This window comes from Suncus etruscus, chromosome 4, assembly GCF_024139225.1.
Source record: "Suncus etruscus isolate mSunEtr1 chromosome 4, mSunEtr1.pri.cur, whole genome shotgun sequence".
Taxonomy (NCBI): domain Eukaryota; kingdom Metazoa; phylum Chordata; class Mammalia; order Eulipotyphla; family Soricidae; genus Suncus; species Suncus etruscus.
The window spans coordinates 147913003-147937024 of NC_064851.1; the positions used below are offsets into that span (position 1 = coordinate 147913003).

At 36.3% G+C, this 24022-nt stretch overlaps 1 protein-coding gene and 2 non-coding genes across 3 annotated transcripts in view; all 3 read left to right on the forward strand.

Moving 5' to 3' along the window:
* Positions 1 to 24022, forward strand: part of LOC126007254 (disintegrin and metalloproteinase domain-containing protein 32-like) — a 161531-nt gene that overhangs the window by 75416 nt on the left and 62093 nt on the right. The window contains 5 exon segments of the mRNA XM_049772711.1: positions 1667 to 1762; positions 3505 to 3639; positions 3641 to 3702; positions 11723 to 11830; positions 23201 to 23384. Of these exon segments, the coding sequence (XP_049628668.1) occupies positions 1667 to 1762; positions 3505 to 3639; positions 3641 to 3702; positions 11723 to 11830; positions 23201 to 23384 (585 nt within the window).
* LOC126008207 (small nucleolar RNA U3) lies at positions 1189 to 1401 on the forward strand. The gene has a single exon (XR_007495559.1). It is a non-coding gene; the product is annotated as a small nucleolar RNA U3 (small nucleolar RNA).
* Positions 20276 to 20408, forward strand: LOC126007943 (small nucleolar RNA SNORA51). The gene has a single exon (XR_007495410.1). It is a non-coding gene; the product is annotated as a small nucleolar RNA SNORA51 (small nucleolar RNA).

Here is a 24022-nt window from a genome sequence, read left to right on the forward strand (position 1 = left end):
TGTTTTCATTGCACATCCTACATGTTATATCCTAACATGTTTCTTTATATCTCACATATGAGCGAGATCGTTTTGTATCTGTACCTCTTCATTCAACTTTATTTTAACTTCATTTTTTTTTGTTTCATTTTGTTTGTTTGTTTTTTGGGCCACACCCAGCAGTGCTCAGGGGTCACTCCTGGCTGTCTGCTCAGAAATAGCTCCTGGCAGGCACGGGGGACCATATGGGACACTGGGATTCGAACCAACCACCTTTTTTTTGTCCTGGATCGGCTGCTTGCAAGGCAAACGCCGCTGTGCTATCTCTCCGGGCCCTTAACTTCATTTTTTAACTTCATTTAACTTCATTCAACATGATACTTTCCATATCCATCTAAGAAGCTGCAAATTGCATGATTTCAGCTGAGTAACATTTTAGGACGATTTTAATTTGCATCCTTATATATATCCTAACTTTTGAACATAGCAGTTTTCAGTAATTTCTTTGAATTTGCAGTAAATTATCAAAACTGACAGTGTGTTTTATGATCCATTAATCTTGTACTGGTTTAAGAAATAAGAACTATTTTATTTTCTTTCTGATGGGAATGGACTTTCTGATAAGAATGGATCTACCCTCCTATCCTCTCAGTTTTATTGAGATACAATTTTTTGCATGAAAATTATATGTCTAATGTGGTATGTTTGTTATATATGAAATGACTATCACATCAAACTAATGAAGATATCAACCAGCTCACATAGTTTATGTATATAGTTGGGATTCTTTTATTATCTATATTCATTATTATTATTATTATTATCTATAGTCATTATAGTATACTTTGGAATCTGAAAATTTATTCATCTTAAAAATAGAAAATCTGAACCTTTGTCTAATATCTTATTATTCTTCAATTCTTCAAATATTTTGAGCTTTTGTACTCATTCTACTTTCTGTTAATGTTATTCAGCTATGGAAAGAATTTCATACTTTATTTCTCCTCATCATTTATTCATTTTTTCTTGAACTTTTTATTTGAAGTCAGAGATCTACAGCACATATTAATTCTATTTATGACACATACATCATTCTATACTTACTATACCCATTACCAGAGAGCTCACTTACACTTATTAGTGTCCCAAATACTTCTTTAAATCACCCTCCAATGTAAGCTCAATTTTATATATAAAATTTTCAGCTCAAAGACTATACTTTCAAGGCTCATTTCTATAGTATGTGACTAGAGAGGTTTCTCATATCATGTAGAGCACTCGAAATCACGAGGAGGAGCCAGAGCGTCCTCTCCTGAGCATAGCGGTTCTAGGTGTTGCTTCTGCAACTGCCTTTGGCTATTGATGATGGCTCTTCATTTCCATTGGAAGGGGTAGAGAGAGAAGATGTGCATTCTGAGTGGTAAAAAATTTTTTTTCAGCTCAATTGTTTTGTTATTTGTTGTTCCCTTACTATGTTTTATATTTTATTAGTTGAACAAAGAGTTAATGAGATATTAATTGTTGTTTGGATCAGACATTAAAACTTTCCTTTAGCAATTCAATTGTTAGAGATGAAAAATTATTTCAATGCATTAATATTCTTTTCTAAAAAAGTTCAGTAAATACAGATTATAAAGTTTATATTGTTTTGATGTATTTTTACATATGTCTTTTTACTCATTCATAGGAATGTGGATCTAATAGCTGTTGTAATTATAAAACCTGTATGCTTAAAAGTGGAGCTCAATGTGATACAGGCTCATGCTGCAAGAGTGACTGTACAGTAAGAGTTATTAATGACTTTTATATAGATAATGAGTCATATCTATCATGCTTTTCTACACTTAGACCTATATTTACAAGTTAAAATACTCTTTCAAAAGAAACAGTTACCAAATTTAGAATCAGTTTCTAATATCATGAATTATCATTTAACTATCCTGGTTAAGATGTTGAGTTGTTTTTCTTTTTTTATATAAGATTTTCTGTCATACCTTGTAATGCTCAGGAGCCTTTCTGCACGCAGAAATTTCTCAAAAGGTGCTTGGAGACTATATGCTATACCAGGAATCAAACCTGGATTGGATGCATGCAAGACAAGTGCCTTATTCATTGTACTACTTACCTCTTTAGCCTTGAGGTCTTTTAGAAAAATGCCATTAGTCTCTATTGAAATGAGGTTTTAGCCAATGCTTTGATTTTAGAGCTATTTTAGCTTTAAAAGTAATATGATCTCCATGTTAAAGTATTATTTCCCATTTAATATTTGTATTATTATAAATGTCTATAGCAATTATAATACGTATTTGTAAATATATGATTGAAAAACTAGATAATTTCCATATTGTATAATGAAACTCAATAGATGCAATATTCTCTTAATGCCGACTGTTAGCACCCAATTAAGACTATAGATTTAATATTCAAAGGTACTTTAATGGAAAGATCAATTAATATTGTGAATTCAATGATATCTGCCCCTTTTTTCTTTTTATTCTTTATTGTAACAAATTTGTCATAGGAAAGTCATATCGAGCTATTAGCATGATTAGCATGAGTTATTGTCTTGACTACTTTTGACTGACATTGTTTTGCTATTTCTCTAGAATCTTTTATCTTGCTACAGTCTTATTGTGATCTTTTTACTACTGTTAACTAAAAGTCATCAATTAAGAAGTGTAAAGTTGAAGTCCATATAGGGTCCTTTACATAGTTTAGAATTATATATATATATCCATATATATATATGGCAATGCCAATAAAGTAAAATAATTCAGTAGAAAAATTACAACTGGATTTATTTTTCTTCAAAAACTTTTCTTACAATGACTATATATATATAGTTTTAATTAATCAATAGACTGTGATTATTGTACTACTCCCTACAGTTTTTCATGCACATAATTTCAACAGCACATCCATCCCCAGTATATCCACATCTCTATTTAACTGACTTTATTCACCCATTAGTTCCCCTATTTTTAAGTTATGTTTTAACACTTATTCTAAAATTACAAATATTTCATTCTTACCAACTATGACTTAAATCAGTATATTTAGAACTGCAAAAATAGTTCAAATATTTATCTTTTCATGTTGGGTTAATTTGCTACCAGTATTGATGTCCAATACCGTGCTGGGAATATTCTGAATACTAGTATATATGATTCAAAACCAACAATATGAGTATGTTTTATTTAGAAATGATATATATTGCATTATCTTCTTTAGGAAGAATCATTACAAGATAAAATATTTCTTTCTTACCCTGAAACACTAATAAAACTTTGACTTTTATCCTATCATAATTGCTTTATATTTTTGTCCCTTTTGTATATCTTCTACTTTAGTTGGTATAAATTCATTTTTCATATGGTCACATACCTTATATAAAAAGATGCTGATAGTATAATTAGAATATTGTAGAACTAAGTAGGTATCTGAATTAATCAAAATTGAAAATTATGCATAATATCATGTTCATAACATAATATTTGTAACCTTTATATTATATTTCTATTCTAGTTTCAACCTGCAGGTTTTACATGTAGGCCTACTCGTCATGCAGAATGTGATATGCCTGAAACTTGTAATGGAACCTCAGGACAATGTCAGCCCGATATAACAATACACAATGGACGTCCATGCAAAGGAGGAAGATAATATCTGTTATGGAGGAAATTGCCAAGATCTTGATGCCCGTTGTGAGGCTTTATTTTGGAAGAGGCAATGCAATTATTTTTAATCTTTAATTAGTTCTTTATATTTTACAAATAATAACTTTTTATATTCATGTAGTATATTTATATTATGTATTTTTTATTAATTAGCATTTGTTTTTCAAGTTATTATTAAGGTATACAACACAATTTATATAGCCAAACTCTATGATATGATTTAAACATTTAATTTTTCCATCTTTGCTGTTTTTGAGCCACACTCAGAAGTGCTCATGAATTACTGCTGGCTCTGTTTGCTATAAGTTTAGCTTCTATTTTTCTAATTTCATATTTTCTGGAGCTTACTTTCCTCATTTTTCTTTGTGTGTCTTTATGCTTTCAGAAAATCCCATTGTGCTTTGGGGATTGAGGTCGCGGGTTTGGGTTATAACTATCAATGGGTTATAACTAACAATGATCATGGCTTGCTTTGGCTTTGTGCTCAAAGGGATCGCTCCTGGGGACTGCATGTGGTGCTAACGATAACTGGCATTGTCTGCATGCAAGAAAGTGATGAAAGTCCTTTGCTATCTCTCCTTTCCCTGGCACATAGTATTTCTTTTTTTGTTTTTGTTTTTGTTTTTGAGTACCACAACAACACCCCCGGCAGCACTCAGGGGGTTCTCCCTGACTCTACACTCAGAAATCACTCCTGGCAGGCTTTGCTTTGACTTGGGTTGTAATCTTTAGTTCCTTCAAGTCTATTCTATTAATTCATTTATACTTTGGATCAATTTCTGATTTCAATTTCTCTTACAGTGGCTGCTTAATTTATATTGTCATTGATTGTATAATTTCCGATTTCAACCATCTCCTGAAGTTTTTTCAGAGGGAGGTTACACCTGGCGGTGGTCAGGACTTTACTCCTGACTTTGCACTCAGAAATCACTCTTGGCAGTGTTCTGAGGACCATTTGTGTTACTGTGAATTGAACCTGGGCAAGTCACAGGCAAGGGCAGTGGTTGAAGGAACATATGGGATTGTGGAGTTCAAAACTCCATTCAGCAGCATGCCAGCAAAGTCCAGAGTTCTCTTCTTCTGTCCCTTACATACTTTCTTATTCTTTGTTGGATACCTGGCTATTGTTTCTTTGAGCCAAGGGAAGATTCTCATCATGATGTCAATAAGTGATTTTCAGAGGATTTTCTAAGCTGGCTGGTGCTATTGGGCTTTCTATGTTATTTTCACTCACTGATTTCTATATGCCCCCAATTTTTTTTATCTTAATGCCATGATTTACTGAGTTGTCTAAGACTAACCAATGACTAATGTGACCTTTCATTCACCAGTGTTCCTATTTTTCCCCACATATCACCATAGCCTGCTTCCATTAAGGCACAAAATTTACTTTATATTGCTTGTTACAACACTAAAGCAATGGTTATAATCAAAACTTAGAGCAACACAGGTAAATATGAAATGATTATTATATCTCTCCATAGTGTCACTAAAGTTAGTATCTACGAATTTGCTGGGTTGGGGTTGGTGGTGCTAGTTGGGTCTTTTGTGTTACTGTTTAACTCATGAGATTTTCTTGATTCCCATGTAACTTTCCCATGAGGTTTCCTGTGATAACACCTGGGTTCACACTATAATAAGATAATCAGATGTTGCATGACCCCAAGATTTATAGTTCTAAAATGAATTTGGTGGCTTGGAAGTTTGATATGGTTAAGTTGCAGATTCTGACAGCTTCTGTCAATGGGAGTAGTGGGTAGTGTTAGGCTGTTGTAGTTCATGTAGAAAGGAGAATCTGCCTCCAATCCCTTTCTGGAGAATGCCACAGAGTTATCATCCAGGACTGGACTACCCAAGAAATATCAGTGGTCATTTCTTCTTTTGGAGCTTGGTGGAGGAGCAAGGCCATTTTCTGCTTGGAAGATGGTGTTGGAGGGCATGGATTGCTGGGTGGTGGTGCAGGGGGACTTAGCTCATTTTCATGTCACAAGAAATGACCCAGTTTCCTACTGATCTTGTCTGAGAAGATCTCGCTGTTTGTATTGTTTTATTTCAGTCATTGAGGTTGGCCATTTCTATTGGAGGGTGTAGGGGTGGGATTCAGCTGCTGTAGGTCATGCAGGAAGGGGACTATGCACCCCCCCTATCTGAAAATGTCAGGAGTTATGAGGCCAGGACTGGACTAGTTGTGTCTTCAGTATTACCATCTTCATTTACTAAGTGTGATGGGGTTCTGTATTGCTTTCCTATCGTGACCTTTGCAGTGTGATAGAGTTCTTATCTATTGTGGTGGGACTCATTGACTGGAATAAATGTATAATCATAGAGTGAAACAGATAGCTAGATGAGTCCTCTCTCTGTCCTGGTGTTTCTTTTTTCCTTGGACACACTGACCTTGCATGAAAACAGCTCTTCTGTGCTGATGAGGACTTGGCTACTGGACAGTCTGTCTGCCTCCATTTTTGGGGTGAATATTAAGACCTCTTTAAAGGTTTGAACAAATTCACTAACGAATCCATCTGGGACTGGGCTTATGGGGGAGATTTTTTGATTACCATTTTAATTTACTCAATAATGATAGCTTGCTTGTTCAGGTATTCCAACTTATCTTAGTTCAGTCTTGGGAGATTATAGAAATCTAAATATCTATCCATTTATTTAATTTTCTCTTGTTTTGTGGTATAGAGGTTCTCAAAGTAATCTCTGATTATCCTTTGAATTTCTGTGGTCTGTTGATGCTCCCTCTTTTATTTCTTATTCAGTTTTTAGATTTCTCTATTTTTGAGAGTCTTGTTAGTCCTTTATCAATCTTGCTTACTTTTCAGAGAACCCATCTCTGATTTTCTTTTATCCTTTGTAATGTTTCTCATTTTTATTCTACTTATTTGATTTCTCCTGTAAGTTTTATTGTTTTCTTCTACCTCTTTTGCTTTGTGGTCCCTTTGTTGCATAATTTTTCTGTTTCCTAAGTTGTGAGGTTAAGGTTATAAGTGGGTTTAAGTCTTCTTTTTCAATAATGCATAGCTATAGTTATAGAATATTTTCTTCTTTTGTGTTTTGGGGTCACACCTGTTTGATGCTCAGGGGTTACTCCTGGCTAATGCGGCTTCAGATAACTGCCCCTGGTTTTGGGGGACCATATGGGACGCCGGGGGGACTCGTACCTTCGTCCCTTCCCTTGGCTAGAGCTTGCAAGACAGACACCTTACCTCTTAGCGCCACTCGAGCACCTCGCCATTCAGATTATGAATATTTTCTTAACGTGGCCTTTTCTGTGTGCCACAACTTCTGGGAGCTTCTATTCTCATTCTTGTTTGTTTTCATGAATTTTTTCTCTGGCCCAATAGTTGCTCAATATGAGCTATTCAAATACCAGGTGTTTACATTTGTTCTCTATTTTTCTGATCATGATCTTCTGTTTTCAGTGCATCATGATCTGAGAAGATAGTTGGTATGTTTTCTCTCCTCTTGACTTTGTGGGGATTTGATCTGTTTCCCAGAATGTGGTCTTCTAGAGCGTGTACCATGTACACTAGAGAAGAATGTGTATTTGACTTTTGGGGGATGAAAAGAAACAATATTTGTAAGGGTTGTTAAGTAATTGTTTTCCTGAAAACCTAGTATTTAATTCTTGAACTGTAGTCTAGTTGATGTATTGAGAAGGAACCTGAGTGGTCTTGAAATTTCTGCTGCTACTATCAATATCTACCTTCAAATCTATTAGCATTTTGGGATATTTCATAATTTGCATGTCATTTTATGCAAGGGCCATGTTAATTCTCTATTGTTTCAATTTAAGTATATATTCTTACCAGTGACTTTATGCTTTTGGTTTTTGGATCACACCCAGCAGTGCTCAGGGGTTACTCCTGACTCTATGCTCAGAAATCGCTCCTGGCAGGCTCGGGGGACCATATGGGATGCCGGGATTTGAACCACTGACTTTCTGCAATGCAAGTCAAATGCCTTACCTCCATGCTATCTCTTCAGCCCCAGCTTATAATTGTTTAGCTTAAATTTTATTTGGTCTAAAAAATTTTTATTTGGTCTTATACATCTTGACATTTCTTTATATATATATATATAAATCACTTTTCAATTAAAAAATTTATTTATTTAAATAAAATATGTCACATAGTTGACATACTGATCATTAATACATTGATTTCAGGATGACAGAAATCGAAGTTATTATAAATAGAAAGAAAATAGAAAATATAAAAAAAGAAAAAAAAGAAAAAAAGAAAAAATAATATGAAAAAAGAGGAAAAAGTTTATTAGCAACTATATTTGTGAAAATTTTGTATCAATAATAAAGTCATTAATACAATAGAAGGTTTAGTAAGATTCCTTTTATTTTAAAAGATAGAAAGTACACTTAAAAAAGATGATGTGTGTGTCTATGTGGCAGTTGTTTTTCTGCATAGGCACAGCAAAATATGGGAGAAATTGGAAGGAAAACCCTGACCTAAAAACAGGGGAACCTTACCTATGAAGTATTTTCTGGCATAAGACCAACTCCAGGTTTCAGGAACACTAGGTTGTCCAACCCCATAGTCATTCTCTGTGGTCCCAGAAACAGCTCTCTGCCATCATGGTGGTGGTTGTCAGGTTTCTGCTGTTATAGATCCTGGTTTCTGTACAGGTTCTATGTCAGAGTCCCGGTGACACCTAGCGTCTTCTGGCTTTATCTCATTATTAGGTAGCATTTCAGAGAATTCTGCTCTAAAAACAGACTGTTGCTGTTACCAGGTTGTCAGGATGTCATAAGAACGAACCCTCTTTGAAGTAAATTGGTGCTATAGCCATAGTAAGGCCTTCCTTGATAGAATTTTTGTTCCTGGTGATGGTGTAGGAAACTGTGATTGTTTTCGTAGATGGTATCCATGGTTCAGGGGTGAATGGTCAATGTTCCATCTACTGAAGTATATGCCAAGTGTTCAGGATATAAGGTCCCACTGCAGTATAAAATTTTGTGTGTTCCTACCTCTATTAGATAAGAACTTGTTTGCATATCCAAAATTTTCCCATTTTAATATGCCTATCCAAAAAGGAACAATGCCACAAGGTATTAGTGGTGCATGTGGGGGCCGAGGCATCAAGACAAAAAAATCCCCATAATCTTTTTCTTACATGAACTCTAAACAGAGACTTATCTACTGGTATTCCATACTATACAAATCTCAAGGATGGGGGGAAAATTGTCGCTACATAAAAGATATTTGATAAAGGTTATGCCTAGTAAAGAATGCATCTAAAGAGATATTCAAAGGAGATATATGTGTCCCCTTTAAGTCTTTTGAATAGTTGGGGGAAGTAGTAAGATCCAAAGCGCAGCTTCAACCTGTGATTTGGTTTCCTGGAGTCTAAGAAAAATAGCTCCCAGCAGTCACACATCAGGAAATGTCCTCAAGCAGAGAATTTCTCAGCAACTGAATCTGGTAGCATGCAAAAGTTCAGCAAAAGTCCATGGGGATAAGGGGTGAAGGAAGAGGGGCTGCCAAGAGTAAATCAATAGCAGCAGAGTGTGGGTTTCTTCTCATGCTGAGAATCTATCTTTTCACTTTGGGAGCAAGTTGAATCTGGCTGGAGTGGGGAGAATGTTCTGCTTCGTGAGAAGTTAAGGACTGAGGGTAGAAAGGTTAAATGTGGGGAAATAACATGGAGGGTTTGTAAAGTGGTAAGCAAAGGTGGGGGCTGAGGGGTTTTCTATGATAGGGAGGTGAACACTATACAGCATAGACATTACAGATGGATATTAGACTGACATTGATATGGCAAACACATACACTCAAGCACATGCATCGGCAGACACAGAGGATCAACCCATGATTCTGTTTGAATAGCTGATCCAGGGATATGGGACAGAACACTTAAAAAGAAAAAAAAGTAAAGCTGGCAGTCTAATGTAAAAGTTTTCCTTTTTAGGCCAATCATCATTGGTGAACTTAACTGAAGAAAGTCTTCATAGATTAAATTGTATATATACAGCATTATTAAAAACAATCATAATTTTCAAGTCTAAAAGTTCAAGTGATATGGTAATGAGCACTGTATGGGGAGTCTATAACATGAAATTGATATTATATCTATTACAGATGAACATTAGACACATACTGATATGGCAAACATATACACAACAGACTCTAAGGATCAATTTATGGGTTACAATTGAAAAGCTGACCCAGGTGCAATGGGTCAGAATGCTTTTAAAAAAAGTAAAAATAAATTATAGCCAGCCAGTCTACTGTAAAGGTTTTGCATTTTCTGAACCATTCCTGGTTGGTGAGGGTAAACTTTACTGGGCTTCAGGGATTAGATTGTGCATAGAGCCTTCAAGAAAACTTAAGTGATATGGTATTTAGCCCTGTATAAGGAGTATAATCCATAAACTATTGTCCAGTGGGTCTTGAGCATCCTGCTTCCTTTCCTAAAAGCAAACTAAAGTTATGAGCATTAATGGTATCAAGTCCTTATAACAATGTTCAGGGTGTAAGACTGCATTGTAAAATTTGTGTGTTCCTCTCTCTGTTATATCAGAGATGGTTGGTGCGTTGGTTCTTTCAACTTACATTGAAGGAAAGAAGAACCTAACAATATATTTTGAAAATAGGATAACAGCGTTTTGGTGATTTTATTATTATGTTTTATTATTGGGAGGAATGTCACACTCATCTATGCTCAGAGCCCACTCTTGGCTCTGTGCTTATGAAATACTTCTGGTTGATGTGGGGGGACCATATGAAATGCTCCAGATCAAAATCAGGTCAGCTACATACAAGATGAAAGCCTTATCTGCTGTAATATTTCTTCTGGCCTTAGTTTTAACATTCAAAATGGAAATGCCTCCATAGCTAGATAGTAACCCAATCAGACTTTAGCTCAGATGACAAATAACTGACCTAAAGGACTAGTGCTCACTTTACTTCACTTTGTACAAGAGTCTACCCTTGACAGCAGAACCATGCAATTGAAAACACAATGTGGTCTGAAATAAAATGATAGTATAATGGATCATTATAAATATCACTTTATCATAATAAGCACAATTTAACACATTATTAGTTCTCAAATAATTTTAACTTCTAGAATAAACCAAGAAATGTTTTTATTATCAAAATGCATCCTTGTCATCAAGAGGCAATACAGAATTACATTTCTTATTTCTAGCATAGCCAGCAGATTTTTTCAAGTTCAAGAGGTTGGGGCAGGAGAAAGTAAAGAAGTATGCTAACTGAACTGAGTTTTAGCTTTCATATCCCAAGCCCTGGGCATAAGCCCCTGTAGCACTGGTGTCCCCTGAACACTCCAGGTGGCCCAGGTATCTTCAGTACTACGAGACATGAGTAGCACAGCTGGACCATCTGCTGGACCAACTGGCCTAGAATGTCATGTATCCCTCAGAGTGACTGAAGCACCACTGGGAAGCACTCTCCTCACCCTAACTGTCACTCTGCAAAAGTTTCTGAAAGGTTTTGTGGCTAATTGAGTAGCTCTGGACCATACCTCTCAAAGGCTCAAACTTCACTTGATTTTCTAGAATATTCTGGATATTATTACTATACTGTCTTTTTTTTTTAAATCCCATAGATGAGTGAGGCTATTCTCTATTTCTCTCCTCCTGACTCATTTCACTCACTGTAATAGTTTCCATGTCCATCATGTATAGGAAAATTTCATGACTTAATTTTTCCTGACAGCTGCATAGTATTCCATTATGTATCTGTATCACAGTTTCTTTAGTCACATCTGTTGTTGGGCCTCTAGGTTGTTTCCAGATTTTGGTTATTGTAAATAGCACTGAAATGAACATAAGCATGCAGAGGGCATTTTTGTATTGCTGGATCATATAGGAGCTCTATTATGGTTTACATTTATATAACTCTTCCTCACCTTGTATTATATTTTGTGATAGAAATGACTGAATTAAAGGCAAAAAGAGAAATACATACGGACATTGTCTTTTGTTTTTAATAAGTTTTCTGTGAAAACTGTTTAATTATATTAATATAAGGAAATAAAAGATGAAATAAGGGTTTTTAATAAAATTTGTTTAAATTTTTGACAGGCTCACAAAGTGCTCCATTTCACTGCTATGAAGAAATAAATTCCCAAAAGGATAGATTTGGAAACTGTGGTGTAAATAATGGACAATATGTATTTTGTCTTTGGAGGTAAGTTTTGAAAGTATTATATAAATTGTGTATTCTACTATTCATTATTTTCTCATTATATGTAATTCCAGTGTTTTTAGACCTCTCTTATAGAAGTAAAACTCAAACATTACTCTAGTCTTCACATCTTTCTTGTGAAAATGAGATCATATTTTCAACTCATTTTAATTTAAAATATTTACCCTCTGTTCAGGGTTTACTTTTGACTCTGCATAAAGAATCACTCTTGGCAGAACTTGAGGTTACATATGGGGTATGTGTGAACCTAAGCTAGGTTAGATATATGAAAGGCATTGTCCTACATGCTGAACACATGCGCCTCTCAATTTAAAATTTTTTTTTCTATTTAATTGAAGAACTGTTATTTACAAAGTTATTGATAGTTGAGTTTTAGGGATATACTATTGCAACACCAATCCCACCAGCAGTGTAAATCACATCATCAGTACTCCCTTACTCCATCAACCCCCAACACTAAACAACCTCCCCACCTCACACATATCACCTTGGAATGCACATTAAATTTCTGTAGTTTTAGCTTATATCTCATGTTGCATTGCTTAGCCTGTGCTTTGGATATAAAGGAGGTTGAATATTTTCCTGTTGATGTATGGCAGTTGGACTTGGTCATAACCCTTGGACAACCTCACCCTAATGACAGTTGAAACTAGACATGACCCTGGACATGCCCCTTGGACATGCTCCCTTGTATTGCTGGTTATAAAAGGAAAAACTTGAATAGTTGGCAGGGAGGCCCAGGAGAGTGATCAGAGCAGAGCCTACTGGTCCAGGGGGCCAGAGATAAAGCATTGGAGAGATACTGCCTGCACTGTATCTATTACTTTCTCTTTCTTTAACCTAACTTCCCTCGGCCACCCCTCCACCTAATCCCTCCCTCTTTCTCAGAAATTCTTAGGTGGCAGAGGCAGGCCTCAAACTCCAGGAGGAATAAGAAGTATACTTGGTTTCTACTTCTTTATTTTTTCTCTTTCAGTCCCAGGTGGGTGGTCCTTACATGTTGGCATTGGGTAAGCACAAGTCCACCAAGCAGCCCGGTCTCACAGGATCCTTCAGCCTTTTAGCAGTTGAGTAGCAGACAGACTTGCAGCTTACTGTAGTAACCTGTTGGTTAATGGTAAATTTCTACAAAACTTTCTCACCTCCCCAATATGACCAATATTCAGACACCTACTGCATCATTACTTTCCTTTCTCATCTTCTTTCCAATCTTAATTTCTTTTTTTGCCTGCTTGAAGTCTGCATTTTAATGCGATACAGAAATTAAGCAATGAGTTACTTAGAATTAAAAACATCTCATTATGTATAATGTGTGATAGTACTTGTATAAATGTTCTCTCTCTATTACTTCTTTAATCTGTCCCTCCTTGGGCTCTCGAATCAAGGGTGATCTAGGCATGCTCCCTTTTCTACATAACATTTCTCAATACAGTTTTTTTTTTTATATACAACAGATAAATGAATTCATCCTGTGTGGTTCTTCTGACTTATGTAGCTCAGTATCATATCTTTTTTTTTTTTTCAGTATCATATCTTACAGTTGCAGCTAGGTTGTAGCATATTGCATGATTTTATGTTTCTTTTTTTTTAAATGGGGGAAACAACTACTTTAATTTTGTGCAAGTAAAAAGTTCATGTATATAGGACTTGTACATTATATATATACATATATATGCATGTACACATGTATATAGAGAGGAGCAAAATCAACCAATTTTTTATTTCTTTTAATAAAAAGAACTGAGAAGAGAAAAACTTTGTAGATAAGTGTAATGATAACAAGTTCATTTGCATCACCCTCTTTTAGAGACTATCTCTGGTGATGGGGGGTTACTTTCTATACTTCAATCACTGTGAGAGGGCTTATTTGTCTTTTAAAAAGATTCTGTTTGTTTTATAAATGAGGCTTTACCTCCATCCTGACTTTTTAAGGACAACATCCTAAAAGTCTTTTTGCACCATATAATTCTTAAGTAGATTCTTCTTCCATCACAATCAGTATACTAAGATTTTAGTATTGCCTACTCTGAATTTCTCCTTACAATGTTTGAACCTAAAGGAGAATGTGGAAGAAATAGAGACTGAAGCTAACATTAGGAAAGAAGGGAAGTTAAATGGTATATCGCAAGTTCATAATTTGCATTTGACTCCTGTGTGTGCAAAAATAATTCATTACATGCATTCTTTTTTTGGATACATTTTCTTTATTTAAACAATTTTATTACATACATGATTGTGTTTGGGTTTTTTTAGTCATGTAAAGAACACCACCCATCACCAGTGCAACATTCCCATCACCAATGTCTCAAATTTCCCTCCTACCCACCCAACCCCCGCCTGTACTCTAGCCAGGCTTTCTATTTCCCTCACACATTCTCATTATTAGGATAGTTCAAAACATAGTTATTTCTCTAACTAAACTCATCCCAGTTTGTGGTGAGCTTCATCTTTCTCTCTCTCTCTCTCTGACTTATTTCATCTGCATCTTTCTCTCTCTCTCTCTCTCTGACTTATTTCACTCAGCATAATAGATTCCATGTACATCCATGTATAGGAAAATTTCATGACTTCGTCTCTCCTGACAGCTGCATAGTATTCCATTGTGTATATGTACCACAGTTTCTTTAGCCATTAATCTGTTGAAAGTTATCTTGGCTGTTTCTAGAGTCTTGCTATGGTAAATAGTGCAGAAATGAATATAGGTGTAAAGAAGGGATTTTTGTATTGTATTTTTGTGTTCCTAGGGTATATTCCTAGGAGTGGTATAGCTGGGTCATATGAGAGCTCGATTTCCAGTGTTTGGAGGAATCTCCATATCGCTTTCCATAAAGATTGAACTAGACGGCATTCCCACCAGCAGTGGATAAGAGTTCATTTCTTGGACCCGGAGAGATAGCACAGCAGTGTTTGCCTTGCAAGCAGCCGATCCAGGACCAAAAGTGGTTGGTTCGAATCCCGGTGTCCCATATGGTCCCCCGTGCCTGCCAGGGGCTATTTCTGAGCAGACAGCCAGGAGTAACCCCTGAGCACGGCCGGGTGTGGCCCTAAAAAAAAAAGAAAAAAAGAAAAAAAGAGTTCCTTTCTCTCCACATCCCTGCCAACACCGCTTGTTCTCATTCTTTGTGATGTGTGCCAATCTCTGTGGTGTGAGGTGGTACCTCAAAATTGTTTTGATTTGAATCTCCCTGATGATTAGTGATGTGGAGCACTTTTTCATGTGTCTTTTGGCCATTTGTATTTCTTCTTTGTCAAAGTGTCTGTCCATTTCTTCTCCCCATTTTTTGATGGGATTAGATGTCTTTTTCTTGTAAAGTTCTGTCAGTTCCTTGTATATTTTAAAGATTAGCTCCTTATCTGATGAGTATTGGGTGAATAGTTTCTCCCACTCAGTGGGTGGCTCTTGTATCCTGGGCACTATTTCTTTTGAGGTACAGAAGCTTCTCAGTTTAATATATTCCCATCTGTTAATCTCTGCTTTCACTTGCTTGGAGAGTGCAGTTTCCTCTTTGAAGATGCCTTTGGTCTCAATGTCCTGGAGTGTTCTACCTACTGTTGTTCTATATATCTTATGGTTTTGGGTCTGATATCAAGGCCTTTCATCCATTTGGATTTAACCTTTGTACATGATGTTATTTGGGGATCTAAGTTCAATTTTTTGCAAGTGGCTAGCCAGTGTTGACAATGCTGTGTTGTGGTCTCCCACAATTAATTGTGTTGTTATTGATATTATTTTTCAGATTGTCAACAATTTTATTAAATATTTTGCTGGCCCCTCATTCGGTGCATATATGTTTAGGAGAGTGATTTCTTCCTGCTGTACGTATTTCTTGATTAATACAAAATGTCCATCTTTGTCCCTTACAACTTTCCTAAGTATAAAGTTTGCATCATCTGATATTAGTATGGCCACTCCAGCTTTTTTATGGGTGTTGTTTGCTTGGATGATTTTCCTCCAGCCTTTTATTTTGAGTCTATGTTTGTTCTGACTATCCAGGTGTGTTTCTTGTAGGCAGCAGAAGGTTGGATTGAGCTTTTTGATCCATTTAGCCACTCTGTGTCTCTTAACTGGTACATTTAGTCCATTGACATTGAGAGAAAGAATTGTCCTGGGAGTTAGTGCCATTTTTATATTGAAGTTTGGTGTGTCTGTTGGTCAGTCTTGTCTTAAAGTAGGCTGTCCAGTTTTTCTTTTAAGAATGGCTTTGAGTCTGTAAAGTTTCTGAGCTGTAGTTTGTCTGTGAAACCATGTATTGTTCCTTCAAACCTGAAAGTGAGTTTTGCTGGGTGCAGTATTCTAGGTGAGGCATTTATTTCATTGAGTTTTGTCAGTATGTCCCACCACTGCCTTCTGGCCTTGAGTGTTTCTGGTGACAGGTCTGCAATAAATCTCAAGGATGTTCCCTTGAATGTAATTTCTCTTTTCGATCTTGCTGCTTTCAGAATTCTGTCTCTATCTGTGGGATTTGTCATTGTGAAAACGATGTGTCTTGTGTTTTTTCTGGGGCCTCTTTTAGTTGGTACTCCTCGGGCATGCAGGATTTTATCGCACGTATTCTTTAGCTCTGGTAGTTTCTCTTTAATGATATTCTTGACCGTTGATTCTTCCTGGAGATTTTCTTCCTGGGTCTCTGGGACTCCAATGATTCTTAAGTTGTTTCTGTTGAGCTTATCGTAGACATCTATTTTCATCTGTTCCCATTCTTTGAGTAAGTTTTCCATTATTTGATTATTTGCTTTAAGGCTTTTTCCAATTTCTTCTGCTGTATGAAATTGTTATTCATCTAATCTTCTAGTGTACTAATTCTATCCTCAGCTGCTGTGGGAAAGGTCAACCATGTTTTTCTTTAATTCATCTACTGAGTTTTTCAGACCTGATATTTGATCTGAAATTTTAGTTTGGAGTTTTCTGATTTCTGTCTTCATATTCTTTTGATTCTTATTAGTGTTCTCTTCTATAACTTTCTTTGAGTTCTTTGAACATCTTCCAAATTGCAACTCTAAACTCCTTATCTGAGAGACTGACTAGTTGGTTGGTCATGTTCAAGTCATCAGAGTTGCCATCATCATTCTCTATATCTGGCCCTGGCCTGCGTTGTTTCCCCATTGTCACACTTGTATTGTGGGTTTTTCTATGTGTTTTGGTTGTATTCAATGGCTAAATGATGTCCACGGCTGCGAAGCAGCCTTTCTAGGTGTGCAAACTCACTTCTAGGGAAGGCTCTAGGGAAGGCAGCTGTCTGCAGATGAGCCACACACAGGATGAAATCAGGCCAAAAATGCAGCACAGCACAGAAGACAGGAAGATAGGGGTGCTGGCATCTGAATTCCAGCAGAGTTCAGTGGCTTCCCCTTTCTGGGCGTGTAAACTCACCTCCAGGGAAGGCTCCAGGGAAGGCGAGCTGTCCACAGATGAGCCACACACAGGATGAAATCTGGCCGAAAATGCAGCACAGCACAGAAGACAGGCAGGCAGTGGTGCTAGCATCTGAGTTCTAGCAGAGTTCAGCGGCTTCCCCTTTCTGGGCGTGTAAACTCACCTCCAGGATAGGCTCCAGGGAATGCAAGCCATCAGCAGATGAGCCAGACACAGGATGAAATCAGGCCGAAAATGGAGCACAGCACAGAAGACAGGCAGATAGGGGTGCTGGCATCTGAGTTCCCAGAAATCCTTTAAACTTTAATCCTAGTCTGAAATGGGTAATCCCCTCAGATGGTTGGGGCTTCACATCCTCTTACTGACAAAGGTGAAAGAGCTTGAAGCCTCCAAAATCTTCACTGTGGTTTTCAGGGTCACCCAGAAAATTGACATTTACCTCTGAAGCAGGCAGGATTACTGGCAGGAACGCTGATGAAATCCAGTCTCAGGCAGCTGAAAATAGCATGACCCAAGATGGCTTCTGCACCCTTCTGACTCCTGACAGAAAGCAGCAGGAATCAGTGTGTGTATGTCCCGACCCACCTCTGAAGCAGATTTTATGATTCTTTATAGCTGCATATTATTCCATTGTACTATATATTGATAATCTATTTATCTGTCATTGAACACTTTGATTTCATATTTTAGCTATTGCACTAAGTACAGCAATGAATAATGGTATGCATATATCCTTTTGAATGAATTTTGTGGGTTTTTTTTTTAGGTCACACCCGGCAGCACTCAGGGGTTACTCCTGGCTCCAGGCTCAGAAATCGCCCCTGGCAGGCTAGGGGACCATATGGGGTGCCAGGATTCAAACCTTTTGCATGAAAGGCAAATGGCCTACCTCCATGTTATCTCTCCAGCCCCTTGAATGAATATTTTTAGGTCCTGGGAATAGACACCAAACGTGGAATTGCTGGGTCATATGGTAGCTCAATATCAAGTTTACTGAGGAATCTACCTACCATTTTCCACAGAGGTTGAATCATATAACATTCTCACCAGCAGTGGAGGAGAGTTCCTTTTTACCATAATCCTGCCCGTACAGAATGCTTTTGATATTTTTGATATGTACTATTCTATCAAGTAAGGAAATATCATTGCTGTCATGATTTAGATTTTCCTTCCTTCCTTTCCTTCTTTCTCTTTTTTCTTTCATTTCTTTAGTCTTTCTGTCTTTTTCCTTCCTTCCTTCCTTCCTTCTTTCTTTCTTTCTTTCTTTCTTTCTTTCTTTCTTTCTTTCTTTCTTTCTTTCTTTCTTTCTTTCTTTCTTTCTTTCTTTCTTTCTTTCTTTCTTTCTTTCTTTCTTTCTTTCTTTCTTTCTTTCTTTCTTTCTTTCCTTTCTTTCTTTCTTTCTTTCTTTCTTTCTTTCTTTCTTTCTTTCTTTCTTTCTTTCTTTCTTTCTTTCTTTCTTTCTTTCTTTCTTTCTTTCTTTCTTTCTTTCTTTCTTCCTTCCTTCCTTCCTTCCTTCCTTCCTTCCTTCCTTCCTTCCTTCCTTCCTTCCTTCCTTCCTTCCTTCCTTCCTTCCTTCCTTCCTTCCTTCCTTCCTTCCTTCCTTCCTTCCTTCCTTCCTTCCTTCTTTCTTTCTTTCTTTCTTTCCTTCCTTCCTTCCTTCCTCTTTCTTCCCTCCCTCTCTCCCTTTCTTTCTTCCTTTTTTTTTTTTTTTTGGTTGGCACACCTGGTAATGCTCAGAGGTTACTCCTGGCTATGTGCTAGAAATTGCTTCTGGTTTGGGGGACCATGTACGATGCCGTATTCCAACCACCATCTGTCCTGGATCGGCTGTGTGCAAGGCAAATGCCCTACCACTGTGCTATTGCTTTAGCCCAAGATTTCCCTATTTCTAATGGATGCTTAGTATTATTTTTATGTGCCCTTGTTTTTCTCAGAGAAGTGTGTGTTCATTTTCTCTCTGCATCTTTTGACAGGGGGTTGGAACTTCTTGTTTTGGCTATTATTTGTGAGTACTTTATATATTCTGGATATCAGCCCTTTATTTGATGTGTTGAATGAGAATATTTTCCCCAATAAGTTAGCTGTCATTTAGGTTTAGTCTATTTTCATTTTGCCATGCAGAAACATTTTAATTTGATGCAGCTCCATTTGCTTTTTTTGGGGGAAGGGCACACCCAGTGATGTTCAGGGTTACTCCTGGCTTTGTGCTCAGAAATTGTTCCTGGCTTGGGGGACAATATGGGATGCTGTTGATGAATTAGAAAAATTTTTTGAATTAGAAAACTTTTTTGAGTCCTCTTCAGGAGAGTGGATGCACGGGTGGTGAAATATGAAGAAAGTGAGGCCACATAATGTATGTATGGAAGAACAAGTGTCCTAAATTTATCTCCAAGGAGTAAGGGGTAAATGCCAGGCACAGGTATGAGAAGAATGTTCAGATTGATAAAAAACCAGATTATCTACTTTCTGGTACACAGAAACATTAACAGTAGCCCTGTTTGATATATATAACAATTCACCTGGCTCTGGTAGAAAGGACTATATTGATTAAGAGTCCTGAGTTAAAAAGGAGAATGTTAGTTTTAACATCTCAAAAGCATATCTTGCCCAACTAGTTTCAGAAGTAAAGTTTTGGGGGGTAACAAGGAACTAAGCTTGCCTGACAGGTTTCCCATTTCTACAGGGAGACTGTTTTGTGTAATAGAACTATTTGAAAGAACCAGGCTAAGGAAATGCAGATGTTTTACCTAGTAGCTCAGTGCTTCATCCTGGCCAAGTCTTTTCAATGTAAAGTCTGAGATGACAGAGAAAAGAAAATTGTCTCTAAGTGTCTTTGGTGCTCGGATTCTCCAGATGAAGGAATATTTAATCAAGGCTATATTTTTGCCTGTAAATACACATAGCAGAAGGAAGAGTAGGCCAAATAAATATGAAGGAAATATAATGTCAGTACCATAACATGAATCTTAAAAATATCTTTATGGAATTTCACCAACTCTCTATGCAGGGGTGAGGCTTCCACAGTGGGCCTTTTGGTGAAAATTCCTTGAAGAGGCCTCCCAATTTTTACCACAGTCTGTGTTCTTTACACTGACTGTATAGAAAGAGGAGGTACAGTAAATGTGCCCCATATACCCCTCAACCCAGACCCTTTGCCTGGTCTGTATTGTAAATTGGAGGTAAAAAAAAAAAAAGGAAAATTTCTGAGGGGTGGAGTATTCGACTAGCCACCTGCACTCAGAATATGACCTCCTAGCAGGCCTTCTGTCAATCCCCTGCAAAAAATACAGAGATTCCTATAAATGGTGCAACAGGATGCCAGGATTGAACCCAGGTTCATCCTGGTTCAGCCACATGCAAGGTAAATGCTCTATTGCTGTGCTTTCACCCTGGCCCCTGCTTATTTTTTATTTTGTTACCTTTGACAGTTAGATCATTAAAGACTTCCTTGAGGTTGAAATCCTGGAGCGTTCTGCTATATTTTCTTCAGTGTACTTTATGGTTTTCAGTCTGACTTCAAGGTCATTGTTCCACTTTGAATTGGTTTTTAGGTAGGATATGTGATATAGATCAAACTTTAATTTTTTACAGATAGTTATCCAGATTTCTCAGTACCATTTATTGAAGAGACTGCCTTCACTCCCATTTCATGTTCTCAGTTCCTTTATCAAAATTAACTGTCCATATATACCCCTCAGCTAATTTTTAAGCATTCATGTACTAGGAATATTAGGCTCTAAATTTCTACTTAAGAGAAAATAACTATACAAATAGCATCTTTCTTTTTCTGAACTGACATTTTTTCTCTATAAAATGCTATCAAGTCCATTTTATTTTTGCCTAAGTTGAAAATTTTGTCTATAAAATGATAATCTCTGGATCTAATAATATATAGTGTTTTAGGGAGTTGAATTTATTTTAATTACATTTCTTAAGTATTTAAAATGCAAAGGGAGGTTTACAATGAAAACATGAAGAGGAGCTCCAAGAATAAGCATTCTTTGCTTATTAATCTGTATTTAGGGAGAATGATGGTTAAAACCACAATTTGAATTCCTGTAGACAGTGTTTTGCTAAAGAAGAAAGTATGGAGCCTAAGAAATAAAGAACAGGCAATGGCAGAATTCTCAAGTGAAAATGAAAACCATGCAGTGGGAATTGGAGAAGTGTGAGGATTGGGTAATATAGAGGAGCCTCCTATGGAGGAGAAAATGGGTAGACTTGGTCACTTCAGTATATATATGCCTGTGATACTCGGCAGTGATGAATCTGTGACCAAAATAAAAGTGAATAATACCATCAAAATCATTTAAGAGGCAATTAATATCAGTTGCCTTTTTCTGTCTTTTCCACAGACTCCAAGAAACTCAATGCACAGACAGTATAATTAATATTTTACTGAGGTTAAAGTTACAGTCAAACTTAATGTATAAACACTACCTCTATCTTCAGTTCCTAGATGGGCAGTGAAGCTTGACATCCAATCCCTGATTCATTAGATTGCAGCCAAACATGCCTAGTTTCAAACCCTGCTTAGAGTTTCAAACTCTGCTTAGTTTTTCATATTTACAGGTACAGCATTAGAAATGCCATCTTGGTCTCTTTACAGCACAGCGTATCCATGAAAAGGCTTAAAACTCTGAAAAAGAAATTTATGATTAGATTAAAAGAACACATAAAAGCAAGTTTCCTTCTAGTAAACCCTAATACTAAAGAGTTCCGATTTGTTACTCAGATCTATCCAAAATATGAGCAAAGTCAACTAGGAAAATACATAAATCTGAGACCTAGTGCCACCAAAGTTTTTTATAATTGGTGTCACGAATTTAGTGACTGTCAGAAAACTAGTAAATGAGACAACCCAATAGACCTTTTCAAATATAATTAGGGAATATCTTAGGTAGTAGGGACTGAAATAGCTGATCATCTTTCACAAAATCAGAAGTTAATAGAAATCTCTGATCAACAGCCTAGAAATGGATAGAGTTTAAAACTGCAATAGGCATAGGGCTTTAGGACCACAAATACCAGGCAGCCATGAAATACCTTCCAAACCTAGAATTAAAAATACCACCTGTTTTAATAAGTGAGACACATGAATCATTGTATAATCCAATTTGTACTTGTAGCTACCCTTCTAAACACCAAAGATGAATAGAATAACTAAAATAAGTTGATTAACTCATCTGTATCAGTGGGTGGTAGCTGGAGTCCAGGAATGTTCTCATCTACATCAGAACTTTTAGGCTTCCTGAGGAGGACTATAAAGCAGCAATTCTTGCGACTGGAGTAAATATGGTGTTGAAATTATGTACGTGGGAAATAATAGCATTTTAAACTATAGAATATCAATGCTTTTTTAAATAAAGTAAATAAATACAAAAGAATTTTTGATACATATACAGAAACACATACACACAATAATTCTATACAGAGATGCCTTTACATACAATATTTATGGAGATAGAGGGATCATGTTAAGTGAAATAAGAAAGAACAGGAAATATTAATACTCATACATGATATCACTCATATGAACATTTTTGAGCATAGAGATCAGTACTTGAGTATATAGCTTCTGCATAGTGAATGAGACCATTAGTACAATTGAAAAATAAGCTTATATTAATGATTTGTGTTTCTATTTTATTTTTTTATTTTGGATTTTGAGCCACACTCGGTGATGCTCAGGGGTTACTCCTGGCTATGTACTCAGAAATTGTTCCTGGCTTGGGGAACCATATGGGACGCTGGGAATTGAACTGAGGTCCGTCCTGGGTCAGTCGCGTGCAAGGAAAATGCCCTACAGCTGCGCCATCACTCCATCCCCTGTGTTTCTATTTTTAAATGTTAAACTTTTCATTTTTCCTAGATTCATAGGCTCACAAATAAATAATTATCATTCAATTTTATCAGAGAAAATCTAAAATATCCTGATAAATTATTAATATATACTAATACTAATTTAATTTTTTCAGAAATCTTATATGTGGAAGGTTAATTTGCACTTACAACTCTCGAGTTCCTTACCAAAAAGACAATACTTCTGTGATTTATGCTTCTATACGAGACACAATATGTATAACATTAGACTACAGACAGCGTATGAATGAACCAGATCCAATGAGAGTTGAGAGCGGAGCTATTTGTGACACTAATAGGGTAAATGATTTAAATCTATTTTTATAAGTACAACTCTTTAAATATTTAGTCATTAAATTTTAACTTTTAATGCTATGAAATCTTAAATATTTGGATAAAGAGACAATAATTATGCTTATATTGGTTTAAGTATTGTGGGAAATGGAAATATCTGATTCCTTTTAGAAATTCAGTGTGGTGAACAAGGAACTATCAAGTGTTTAGGAAGGGCACAACTTTATCTTTTTTTAGATTAGTAGCAATACATTGCACTTATCTTATTTATCTACTTTATCTGTTAATGGGCATTTAGATTGATTCCAAGTTTTATTATTGCAAATAATGCTAATATAAAATAGTGGAGAAGTTTGTTTTTTGCAGTCCATATACAAAAATGGAGCAATACAGAAATAAGGATAACACTAAGATTCACGAAACCTTCTATAGTAAAAGAAACAAACAACATTGTGGTGAAAATATTCTTTGGAATTAATGCTTTATTTTTTTATCTTTTGAATAAATTTTTGGGTGCATTATTTCTGTAATTTTCAAATTTTAAAAATCATTCCTTCACTTAAGCACCGTGGTTATGTAAATGTTTGTAGTTGGGATTCACTCATAGAATGCACAGCACCCATTTGACCAGTGTAATTTTTCTA